At 39.2% G+C, this 13026-nt stretch overlaps 1 protein-coding gene across 3 annotated transcripts in view; it reads left to right on the top strand.

Moving 5' to 3' along the window:
- Nucleotides 1–10719, top strand: part of AFTPH (aftiphilin) — a 42647-nt gene extending 31928 nt beyond the window's left edge. For 2 of the 3 annotated variants that reach the window (XM_029964377.1, XM_029964378.1), the window contains 2 exons: nt 3646–3769; nt 9502–10719. In XM_029964377.1, coding sequence (XP_029820237.1) covers nt 3646–3769; nt 9502–9646 — 269 coding nt within the window. In that variant the 3' untranslated portion in view covers nt 9647–10719. The remainder of the gene's footprint in view (nt 1–3645; nt 3770–9501) is intronic. The other variant, XR_003916292.1, reaches the window with a different exon arrangement.
- The last annotated feature ends 2307 nt before the right edge of the window (nt 10720–13026 follow it).

Genomic DNA, 13026 nt, shown 5'->3' with positions numbered 1-13026 from the left:
ACTTAAGGAAATTTGAAAAATGGGGTAGATGTGACAATTCCTAAAATATGAGCCTTGCTCTCTCCTCTAAATAAGTACCTCCAAATTGTAGGATTATGGTGTTGTTTGGAAGCTGTGTGTGAATATAAATTTACAGAGCTTGATATATCACAGCCCTGCTGGGGTTTGCTGCTATAAATTTTTTCTTTGTGTAAACTACTAATATTAATGATAAAGTGAAAAAAGTGTTTTAACAGCATTTATAATAGAAAAAATATATAAGTTGCATGTTTGTGGGACATTAGAAGTTCATGAATGTTAATTGTAAAGCCAAAGTGCTTTATCAGCAACTTACTCCCTTTAAAAAGGAGATGAAAAATCCCACTCTCTCATTGAGTAATGCGTGAAATTAATGAGTTCATTTATCACATGATTTTGACATTCTCTGAGTATTTTGCACTAGCTTGTGAAAAAGCTACACTTTGAATAAATTTCTGCAGGAGTTTAAGGGAACACTTTGGGGATTTATTCCAGTGCACAGGTTAAGTTGATAAGGCAGGTGCTCTTTCAATACAATGCCTGAAGTCATAATATCAGTTCCTTCATAGGAAGGATATTTTTCCTCTTAGTGATTTTAATTTTTTAAAATCAGTTCTTAAGATGTTTGGAGTTCTCCCACATTTCAAATAAGTAATTATAATTATTATTGTATTTTTTGGATTTAGAAACACAATTTTTTAATTTTGAAATCTGATTGCTGAAGACAATTTTGTGGCATGGCAATCTAGATGTCTTTTTATTCCACCCTTGAGAAAGGTCATTATGAGATGAAAAATGGCAGGTTTGCCATGGAAGTGGTAGGTAGTAAAGTCAAGGAGTATAGTCTTACAGATTCTTTGTGTGTGCAAGTCCACTGACACAAGTCACCAGTGCCCAGTACATGTAGTTGGTTACATGTATTATTGCTTGTGCAGGTGGTGTGCACACTGGAAGGGATTACTGGAGGAATACTGTTAGCCCTTTTATTGCATTTTATTTTTTATGTTGTTTTTTCACCAAGTTACAGGTATTATCACCTTCCCTGTTATGCCCTATAGTGCATATTTTTTTTTGTGTGTGTTTGGTTGTTTTTTTGTTTTGGTTTTTCTTTCCTCCTGACTTGTTTCTGGGAAAGTCATTTGTTTCATGGCTTGCAGCTCGTGTGTTTGTGTGTGTGTTTAGGAGCTTTGTGTGGGGTTTGGTTGGCTAACTTTCCTTCAATATCTCATTAAGGTTTTGCAGTGCTTTCCTTAAATATTCTCTCATCATTTAAATAAAATGGAGAATATGCAACTCTTAAAAAAAAAATAATTGAAAGACAAATTGCTAGATCTTTTGGCTTAAAGAAGAAACTTTTATCAGTAGTAGAAGTTTATTCTTTCTTTGGAGACCTTAGTTTTACTTGCTATAGATCAACACTGGATTCTTCTCAGTCCTATTTCATCAGTAGCCAAAATAACTTTTTAATAAAAATTTACATTCTGCATCATGAACAGGGAGTTACTCATTTCTACTATGTTCCCACAATTCAGTGTATTGTTTTATTTTTCCTGTTAATAGTTTAACATAAATGTAGCTGAGTAAGAGGTGCCTAAAGAACAGTAAATTGAGCAGTGACATCTCCATACAGCGAAAATTAATTCATTTTCATATGTAATGACTGTAAATGGGAATATCTAAATGATGTAACTTATAAGGTTGCATTTAATGTTTGTTGCAGAGTTGCATGTCAAAGGGCTCCTCGTTTCAATTAGCTTTCCAATTTGTACCTTAATGGGATTTCGCAGGCTTCTGCAAGTCAAAGTGTATTTCTTCAAGGCTTCCTCTCCCTGATTGAAAATGGATATTTTGTGGAATATTTGGGCTTTTTCCTATTTCCAAGTTCTGTAAACATCTGACAGTACTAAAAGTCTCGCTATGCTGGTCTCAGGACAGTACATATTTTAATATTTTGTATGGAACTGGATGAAATTAACTTTGAAAATCCAGACTTTAAAAAAATGTATGTTGAAAGGACAGCTGATTAATTTCTAATCAATTCATGTTATATGGAACAAATCTTCTCCCCACCTCCTGCAGCTTAACCAGACGATTTTCGTAATTTTACATTTTGGTCAGCTTAGTTTCCTTACAATAAAAGATGAATTAACTTGTGTCCAAAGGGCAAAGGGTCAAGACACTGCTTGGGGAGAGCTCATGCAAAGCAGGCTTAAGGATGATTAACCTCATCTGTTAGCACATGCAATGCTGCAGTTACTGGTGGTAAAGGCAGGATAATAAGCACAGGCATTTATTTATTTAGTAATCTTTTGATGTGCCAGGAATTCTTGTAGAAGCATCCTGATCCTGGGAAGTAATCTGGATACAATCATCAGCACACGTTAGTAAATGCTGGTTTTATATTAGGGGGCTACAGGGGACCATCAGGTCCCAGTGTCTGCAATGTTTGTTCTGCAGTAAGATGAAATACTTTTGTGCTGTCCAAACCAACTGGTACAAGTGTGACACTTGTTTAGGACACAGGTGTCTCTAAAAATCACACTGCTCATGTACAAAAATTCTATGTAGTTGTTGAAAAATACTTACAATTGCGAATGGCACATATGCACGCTTCACTGAAACCCATGAAACATAAAATATCTGAAATTGTAACTAGGGGAATATCACCAATTTAAAATGCTTCTGAGCAACAAAATTTTTTGTCTTTCCTCTTGATTTATTTTGATAATTCTAATTTCTAGAGGTGTTTTTTTTTAAGAAATAATATGTAATATCTGGAAATTCTAGATCTACTTCCTACTGAGATGTGATGCTTGATACTAAACAGGTAGAATTTAACTCATACATACGTATTTTTTTTTAATATTTTTTTCCATTGTTTGCAGTGTTCTCAGAATGACCTCTGTGATAAAATTTGAAATCCATTCCCAACATATGTGATGTGAAAATTCAACATCTGACTTAAGATACCTGAAACTAAGGACTCAAGGCTGAAACATCCAGATACTTAATGCTTTAGGAATACTTGAAAGATGAAAAGAGAGCACAGAGTAAAAGTCTTGGTAGTACTATACATATTAGTGTATAACTTTTTTAATGCCATTCCACTTCTGTGTTTCATAAAAACTGCTTTTTCTCACTTCAAATTTCAACACAACCCCTGGTGAAAAGCAAGATACTAAATGCACTCTAATGCATGCCAGTGTTGCTTGTAATCTCTTGGTGAAGAGTTGGTCCCTGTTAACATGCAGTGTTCTTTTAACAGAGGCAGTTGAGTTGAAGTAATTGAAACAATCCATTTTGACACAGCTGACACTTTTAACAGAGGTTTCACACTCAAAAGTAAATCAAATTGGTTTTGTTTACTCAAAGACTGAGACCTTGTATGCCAGACTTGATCCAAGGTGTGTCTGTTTTGTAGTACAACTAAAAAAACTGCTGAAAAAGGATGGGGAGAAAGGATGATGCTTCAGAAACACAAACATGTTCTGTCACGTTCTTTTCATGTATCTTGAAATTATAAATGATTCAGATGTTTACAGAAAACAGTCTCTAGCAAGTTGGTCTGTGACTAATTATGACTATACTTGCCTCCAACCATCACTGATTATTATTTTATACTATAAGGTGTGGATCCTGAGTTGTATGAATTGACAACCTCAAAACTGGAAACTTCCAATGCAAGCAACAGAGTGACTGATGCGTTTGCAAGACTCATGTCCACAGTGGAGAAGGCAAGCACGTCCACAAGGTAAATACTCTTCCCTGCGCATTTTTTTTTCTGTTTCTAAGGGTGGTGTGAAATGTGAGGTGTGAACGTGTGTGCTGGTTTAGGGCAGAAGTTCCTGAATTATCAAAAGCCTTAAATTTAATAATTAAATTTTAAATCTGAAATTCACCGTACTGCAGTTCATATTTCAAATTATCGTAGAACTCCAAAGTGGGGAAATAGCTCATGAGCTGAAAGAAAAAGATCACCTGGACATAAGTTGAAAAGCTGGAGCCAAAGGCTGAACTGGAGGAAGTGACTTTGTGAACACCAGAGCTGGTTTCTAAGAATGGCAGGGTAAACTGAACCACACAGTTCAGAGCCTGAGGATTGTGACAGAAGACTCTCCTTGGACCTCTGTGTAAATTATAAATATGGAATGTTCCACAAGTAAAATGATAAAACAAATATAGTTATAACTATATTTGTCCCTTCACAAGTATTTCTAGCACCTGTCAAAACTTCAGTGACCAAACATGAGTTTAATTTCGATGTTGCGGGTTAAGGAATGAGCGTGTAGTTGATTTAGGATGTCCTTTCTGCTTCCAGGAGCACATGTGAAGTACTTTTGTGCTTTTTCTAGGTAGAATCTATAGAAAGTCTTCAGGTGTCAAATGTCTTTCGTGAAGTCTAGCCAGTTGAATGGGTACAGAACAGTCTCTCCACTTATAAGCTTGTATTCTTGGGGTTTGATTTTTTTTAATGTATGTCTTAGCACATCCTGAACTGTCTTAACATATAATTAGTGTCTGTGCCCATTAAAAGAATCACTGAGGGATTCTCACCAAAGTAAAATATTGGTGTTTAGGAAGTGTGTGCCTCAACATGCAACAAATAGATAGTAACATACCCTCACTTGTAAGTGAACTTTAGGGTTTATTCAGCACTCTGAAACTAGATGTGTTCTCATGCAGCAGAGCACTTAGGAGGAGGCACAGGAATGGTGGGACAGAGCTGGCTTGCTTAAAATTATTAAAACTCTAATTTTTAAGTGCTCTTTTAGAACGCGTTCCTTCACTGAGAAAACTGTCTTGCTAGTTTTCCTGCAGTGATGATTCTGAAAGTGAACATGGAATAAAAAAGATCAACAAGCCATGAAATTTCCAGGGAGAACCAGTAGAGGGAACTCCCCACTTCAGTGCTGGTTTTTGGGTCTTAGCTTTTGGATTGCCTCTTTTTCTATTCATGGAGCACATATACTCTTCCTGAGGTTACACTAATGGAAAAGTTTGACTTTCATGAATTAGAAAACTTAGTTACATTGAAATACTTTTGTGTTATATTCTAAGCCTGATTTTAAAGTAACTGCAGTAGGAATGCAAACTCCAAATGTATCCTTCTTTTATTTCAACTCATAGTTTTGTACCTGCCTGCTTGCCTGAAGATGTCTTAGCTTACTTTTTCCTTACAAAGCAACAGGGAAGTCTGCTTTGCTTAAATGAATGTTGACCCTCATTTTTCTGTATTGTTGGTTTTTTTATATGAGGGGTTGGGTGTTTTTTTGGTTTTTTGGTTTTTTTTCCAGTGCTTCCACAATACACTTGAAAGCTCTTACTTGTGCACTTAAAGCTCTTTATCCAGATGTCAGAGTTCTTTCCCTGTTCTGGAGAGCATTGCTTACCAGTAGGAAGAGGTACTGGATCTATGGTATAGCAATATGTCAGGCAGTAGAGAGAGGCAGGGGACCTCAGACTTGGAGATTAAGTTCAGACACACACAAGGATTAGCTGTTTTAAAGAAGCTGTTTCAGTGTGGGATACATTTTGTATATTTTTGTCAACTCTAAATTTAAAAAAAAAAAATGCTCTTTTCTTTCTTGGTTTCATGCTCTCCAAAAGAAAAGCAGTCTGTTTTTCCAAGCTAGAAGCCTTCAGAGAAATAAGGTCTTATCTCAGCAGTATGCCAAAATGTTGCAGAATGTTAGCTTTTTGTAAAAAATTTGTTTTTCTTTTCGATTTTTTTTTTTTTTAATTCTTTTGTAATGAACTGCAGACTTTAAAATAGGAGTGGCTGGGTACAGCCAGCTCAATGAGGCTGATATTAATGCACCAGCCTGGAAATATGGACTATTAGGCATTCAATATAACTGTTGGGGAAGATGGAACCAATGCCTTTGATTCCAACTTCAACTGTGCTGAGGCTTTCCCATGTGTGTAACTTGTCTGAGCTCAGGATCTTTAGGGTGAAGTTTAGAGTGAAAATACCATTGTTCAGCTGCAGGATGCCATGTGAAGAGTCATCTTTGTCTAAAGTAGCCTCATCTTTTCCTTGCAAAGCCACCTCTTGAACCACAAAGGCAGCTTCTCAGAAGGAAGGTGTTGGGAAGCTTCCCCCTCAGCTTGAGCCTGGAACCTCGACGGCAGCAGTAAGTGCTGAAGGTCAGGGATCCAGTACAGCATTCCAGAGGGACTCTGCAGCCTAGCCTGCTTCCATAGAATTGACAGAGATCAAAAGTTTATCTGCTGTCTTTTTGAAGGAAAGCAGAGCACTGATACTTTTCCAAGAAATGGCCGAAACCTGCATGTAAACTGCAGATACTGCTTGGGGACAGTGTTGGATGGAGCAGCCAAACTCCTAATTCCAGAGTGGTTTTAAAGTGCGTTTCTCTAATCGGCTCAGTGTTGCTGATAAAGCTTGGCCTTGCTGGTGCTTTCCACAAAACCCTTTGCAAACATGGGAGGTGGCTGAAGCCCCAAAAGACTTGAATGCTGCAGAAGGGGTTTGGAATGCAGAACAGAACAGTGAGGTGTGAGTGACGCATCGACAAAGAATTCCCTGTTTCTTGCTAAATTTTCTTCCAGCAACTTTCCTGCCCATCAGTCTGGCTCATTTCTTGTGGGTTAGTGTTAACATGCCTTTGAAAAGGGAACTTAATGCCCACAAGTAGATGGACTGGCACAGTTGCTTGGGTAGGGGCATCCCTTCTGTCCTCTGTCTTGGCAGAAAATGTAACCTCGTGTAAGAGAAGAGGTGGATGAGGACAAAATTTTAAAACCTGAATGAGCCAGAACTGGGGCATTCCATGGTTTAGTAATTGAAAGTTCTGGTTTCAAAGCAGACAGAAGTAGTGCAGCTGCCATTGAGTGTCTGCTCACTTGGGTATCTGTTCTTTAAGCCATGGTATCTAGAGATTAGGAGTGCACAAGCAGGAGAAGCTCTGCAATGCCCCCCTCCACTGACCAGGGTTCAGCAAAAGAAGCTCTTGATGATGGGAACATCTTCAGCACAAGTAGTGACTGAAATGAATGCAGTTATTTCTCTTGCCTCTATCAAAGGGCATCACAGTCATTAGGCAGTTTGGTAAGTTTTAAGGGTAAGATCTGTCTGCAGTGACAATGCTACTTTGTCTTTTAAATTTAGAGAGTTAGTGAGTAATTCTTTAGGGTTGCCCTGGTGATATTTACTGCCAAAAATGTTGATTGTTACCCACAAAGGGTACTTGCAGTGTCCAGTTTTGCTGTATTGCAGAAGAACTTGCCCTTCTCTATTGAGGAATGGAGAAGTTAGGACATCTCCACTCTTTCTACCCTGAGATGATTTCAAAAAAGGGTTTGAGCCTCATTAACAAGTGATTGTATCTATAACTCTATCTTGGTCATAGTTAAATAATGTTTGCTGTGTTAGTGTGTTAGCTTCTTCTTTATAGATACTTTTTACATTGCAGGTTAAGTAGATAAATTATTGCAAAGGGCCTCCAGCCAGGAGGGGAGCCTTCAGTAACTGGGTGAGATTCACCCCTGACTGGGCTCACTGGTGTGCCCCTTCTGCAGTGATGTTGCAGAGAACAGCTGGTACAGCAAGAGTGATATTGTCCTGTGATAAAGGATGGCATGTGGCCACCAAATAAAACGAAGTGCTGCCTCTGGGACCCAGCAGTGCCATTTCTTAGCATGCCATAGATGAGCAGGGGAGGAAGAGGCTTATAAATAGCAAGGAGTGTGTGAGCTTCATCTTGCCTGATTAACAATTACAGGAACATCTCCGAGTCAGCCTCTTCCTTTGGCTTCCCCTGTCAAACACTCCTTTGTTAGCTCTAAGTCCTTGATCACCAGGAGTTTGTACCTTTAAGAGGCTTGTGGTAAGTGGTTATTAATAGTGGCACCAGATACTGATAACACAGTGGTGGGTGAGAACCACATTTCAACAGCTCAGAGATAGTCCTTTGAGTGCAAACAGAGCTGACTGTGAAGTTGTTAGAGGAGGCACATATTGGCTCTCTGCTTCTTCCTTCAGTAAATCCAGCACAGAGCTTTGTTCATCCTGCAGAATTTGGTAATCTGCCTAGTCAGTAGCTCATGAAATTCCACTGCAGCAGAGAAAGAAAAATATTGCTATTCTGTTGAAGGTAAGTCAGATTTAGTATTTAGTATTTAGGCTGCCTCATCTAGAGAACTTCCATCAAGTGGAGATTTCAAATAGAAAACAAATATGATAGCTCAAGGTCAACGCAATGTTCAGTGATGTCAAGGATGAGGTTGAGTCCAGCTCTTCTTTTCTTCTCCTAGCTTAGGAATTGTAAGACTGCTGTAGCCCCTTGCTTTCCCCTGGTCTCTGATCAGCTGAGGAAGCAGTCCTCATGGGTGCTGACAAAAGAAAATATGAGTACATGCTACTTCGTGATCGTAGTGGTCATTGCCCTCTTATGGGCTTGGTTTAAAGTTTATAGATAAGATACAGAAAGGAAATTTCTGAAGTGTTCTAGGGAAAGCAGTTTATTTGGTTCAAGCCTTTTTTCCTCAGCATTTTGTCCCAGAGGTGATGGAGCTTATTCAGCTAGAGTTTCTTGCATTGTTACAGGACTTAGCAGATACCTTTTTGGAACTGGAATAATGTTTGATGGGAAACTGAGTATTTCTAGTAGTAGGCAGTGTTCTTCAAAGATAAACCAGATGTTTGTAAAGTATGGATGTTTGGGCAAGGGGGGGGAGGTCTGTAGCACTCTGAGCCAGGCTTCATTTTACTTGGGAAGTGTGATTTTTTTTGCATAATAGTGAGAACCAAACGACATGGGATTTAGATCTCTTTATTCATTTGTGCTCAGTAATTCTTGTGAATAATGCAAAAGGCAAAGTAAACCCCAATGATTCCCAAACTGCTCTGTGTATCATCATGGCTCCCCATATTACTGCACTTCAAAGCAAGTAGCTACACATCATGAGCCACCTTTTGCTGCTGATGAGTCCTGAGGGAAAAGAGAGTTTGTGGATCACAGTGTAGAGTGGCATGATGTATAGTCTGAGAACAGTCGTGTTGGAAATACAGCATAAGTACTTTTTTTATTTTAAAATTATTGAGTGTCCTTTTAAGATTTTTTCCACTTTATTTTTGAAGATTGTACACGATTTAGCTAGTTTAGAACTAATACTCCTATTGTTTTGTCTGTAGAATATGGGCATGGCTATCTCTTCAAGTGAGTCTCTTCACTCTTGACACTGCCAAAAAAAGAAAAAAATCATATATAAAAATTATCATTTGAATGGGAGCTTTTGCTTATTGCAACAATATACACAGGAACGTTTATCTGACTTTCCATGTTAACATGTTATTGGTAGGCAGGTAAGTATTATAACATTAGACTACCATCAGGTAGCTTACAGAAGTGCCTGTCAGTGGGAGACAAGCTGACAGAACATTGCTTCAATCAGTGATTCTTTCAGTGATCCCAGGGATATCAGGTAGTGGATTAATGCACTTTGTTCTTTTCTTCTCAACAGGAAGCCTAAAAAGGAAGAACATCTTAGTGAAGAGGCTGCCAAGGTGATTTCTAGCCTTCCTGACTTAACTTTCATGCATGCCAAGGTGTTGATGTTCCCAGCCACATTAACACCTTCAACAAGCTGCCAAGAAAAGGTAGACTAAAGTGATGTGAATTGGACGTTTTCTATTGATTTTTTTTTTCTTCCCTCTGTGGGTCGTAAAAAGCAATCTTGCTTTAATTTAAAAAAAAATCAAGTTCAGATGATTTGTTGGTAAGCAGCACTAGAAAGGTATACATAGTAATGTATATTTATTTACATACTGGAGTCCTAAATTTATATTAGAGAAAAATGTAAATAATTGGGGGTAAATCTTTTTGAAGATCTATTCTTTTTGTTGTGCTGGGCTGTATACATTTATGTCTTTGTGAAATACACTGGTGGTGTCCTTCTTACAAAACTTTAAAAAGTTCAAAAAAAAAAGTCCTATAAACACATAATGAAAACTTCAATCTTCACAGTCTGTGAAGTTCCCCTGAAGACTTTCAGATTGCATTGAGCAACTTTTTCTTTCCTGCATATATTAAAATACTTCTTGCTGGAAAAAAATCAAAAGGTTATGTTGGCCCTTTGTGGCTTTTTCAGTTATTGTTTCTTTAAAACCCAGTAATTTCTTTTGTGTTTTAACAAGCTTGAGATGTGTTTTTCCTTTTCTTTTCCCCATCCCCTCCCCCTGTTTGATTGGTTGGCTGATCAGTTTTTATGTTCTTGAACTTCAGTAGTATGGCTCTGTCATTATATAGCCTTTTGAAAGGTATGCTGTCAGTAACTTCTTGTTCCAGTTATGGATTACTGTCTGAACACTTGATTTTTTTTTTTTTTGAGTTATTAGAAGGTTGTCTGCTTTTAATCAGTTTGATTTGGAAAAGAAGGACCAAAACAATATGAATGTCTTACAATGAAATTTACCTGTTAAAAAATTTTATGTTCTGTTGTACCACTATTCCTGTTTGATTTTGCACAGTGTAAAATGACATAATCATAGATTGCTATGGTTTTAGGCTGTATATACAGTAAAAAACTATGGGTTGTAAATGTCTGGGGAAATTCCTATGGAAAAAAGAGAGCTATGTCGAAGAACCTCTAAAAAGGTCAATATGCATGCCCAAGGTCTTTTGAGATTTAAGTGTGTAAATTTCCTTTTAGCTTACACAAAATAAAATAATTTAAAAGATACATGTGTAGTACAACCTGCTCTCTTTTCATACAGAATGTATGCAGTAGTCACCTCTCTGTGGATGCTAAAATCGATGTGCTGCATTAACAGTAGGACCTTTCAGTTTGTGCTGCCCAGTCCCACAAACCACACCTGGCAAGGCCCTGCAGACTTTCCTTTAATTGTCCTGTCTCTTTATCATGTTGTGACTCAGTCTCTTATTTCTGTCTCCAGTTTGCCTTCTGGCTTGTAGGGCAGTGTGGCTCATGATATTTCGGGTTATAGACTTCTTCAGAATAGTTGGCAGTACTCAGCTGTAACAAACACCAGTTATGGTGAGGTGAGAAAGGACAACTGATTTTGCCTATTTCTTAGCTAGAAATAAAAAATGTAAACATAGCTGTCACTGAAGTCTCCTAACACATTAGCTTGCACTGCAGCTCTGGCAGCAATATCTCTTCAGAGGGTCTCAGTGGACTGTCTGCAGGTAAGGCATGTTCTGGGTGCTGATATTTCTGGAGGGTGCATGGACATAGACTCTCCCATGTGTAATCTTTACTGTGTGCACAGCTCTTCAAGTGCTCTGTAGTCACCACCAGTTCAGCACTTAACATCTAGTTCTGAGAAATCTCTAGTGTGTTTTCTTACCTGTTCTTTGAATTCTTTATTGTCTGACAGCACTTGGGTCAGGAAAGCTCGAGTTTGATGTCATTAGCTGGGTAAGCTGAAATGTTGTCCTTGCAAAAAGCAGCTTTTTACTTCTTGAAATGCCCTTGAGAGACGAGTGCTGGGCTTCCATCTCTGTGAGCGCAGGAGTTTCAGTGAGTGGTGGCTGCTCGAATTGAGAGAGCAGCAGCTTCTATGCCTATGATAAAGTTAATTTGTAAAGGCTAAATTGTCTCCTTTGCCCTCTAATTAGTACTGCAGTGTACAGTTCTGAGGTATCAAACTGCACCCTGTTGTAGCAGAAAAGGTTTGTGCAAAAGCCATCTGCTTTTCCACGTAGCCCCAAACCCACTTCTCTTTGCTGTTTCTGCAGATTTTCATTACAGTACTGACTTCATGCCTGTTACATGTCAAAATTAGCTTTGCTAATCTCCAGGGTTTAGCATAGTATTCTTTAGTGCATGCTTATTATATCATTCAGTTCTGGTGTTGGACTGCTGTAGGTTAAAATTGGTCCCTTTGTTTCCATGACTGTGGCGTGTCCCTTGGAGCTGGAGCAGTGGGATAGCTGCAGCAGAGAGCTATAGCTATTGTTTCAAGGAGAATATGTTTAGGAGCTGACTCATGATCCTTGTCTGGCAGTGAGTGGACTGAAGTATTAAGGAGAGGTGGGGGTGGAAGTGCCAGCTGCAAGTTGATCTTTAGTCTCCTCACAATTGCCTCCAGAGGCAGCTGCCCATTTGTCTTCCAGTCTCCGAGTGCAGTTCTGGTGGCCTGCCGTGGATGGGGGAGGGGGAAAAAAGAGATTTCAATTGTGACTGATGTACCAATCTGAAACTTTGTGAAACCTGGTATTACCCAGAGTGTGTTTATGGGGGTTTTATGTTCTTTCTGCCCCAGGAAAAAAAAAAAGCATCCCGCAGACCTTCATACTGCTGAAAGACATAAAGCTTATGTCCAAATTCAGCCTTTTGAGGTGGATGCTGCCTGCCTTAGAATGCAGGACTGCTTTTTGTCTCCTTGCTTAAGCCTCCTTTTTTTCTTGTTGATGGTGGGATGGACAGACAGGATTCTCTGCCTCTGTCCTCCTGTCTAGTACAGGCAGCTTTGTTCTTATGCAGAAAGTTCTGTCTAACAGATCCAGCTGCATCGGGATCGCGCTGTTCCCGCTGACACAGCATGCCTTATCTAGTTTAATCTTGCCAGTAGGTTTATGGGCAGGATGGTAATTGATACTTTCTGCACATATGTGCTGCTGTGCGTTGTCATCAGACACGTCAGTGGGCATCACTCTCACTCCAGAACTGGTGTCATTTAGTAGCGAGGTGCTCGTGTGCCCGTCCAGCACAAGCAGCGGAGGACACTTGGTTCAGATGCAATTGCCTGAGCTGGCACATGGCCATGAGGCAAAGTCCAAGGACCCTGCTGTGAAGCAAGCTGCAGGCTCCTGAATGACTGCTAAGAAGAACTGGACTCTGCTTGTATTATCCAAAAGATTGCACTCCAGTACTCAGCACCGCCTTACCCTGAGCATCACCACCTGCTGCAGGTGTGAGCAGGGAGGCACTGCCCACAGCACTCGAGACGTTCAGGCCTTCTCAGAATATCGTCAGCTCGACAGATTCATTTTGAGATGACAAAAGTAAAGCTTGCAGATAATG

Source organism: Manacus vitellinus, unplaced genomic scaffold, assembly GCF_001715985.3.
Source record: "Manacus vitellinus isolate BGI_N305 unplaced genomic scaffold, ASM171598v3 scaffold_70_pilon, whole genome shotgun sequence".
Lineage (NCBI taxonomy): Eukaryota > Metazoa > Chordata > Aves > Passeriformes > Pipridae > Manacus > Manacus vitellinus.
Note: the sequence above shows the minus strand (reverse complement) of the source record. Positions and strands in the feature narration are given on the sequence as shown.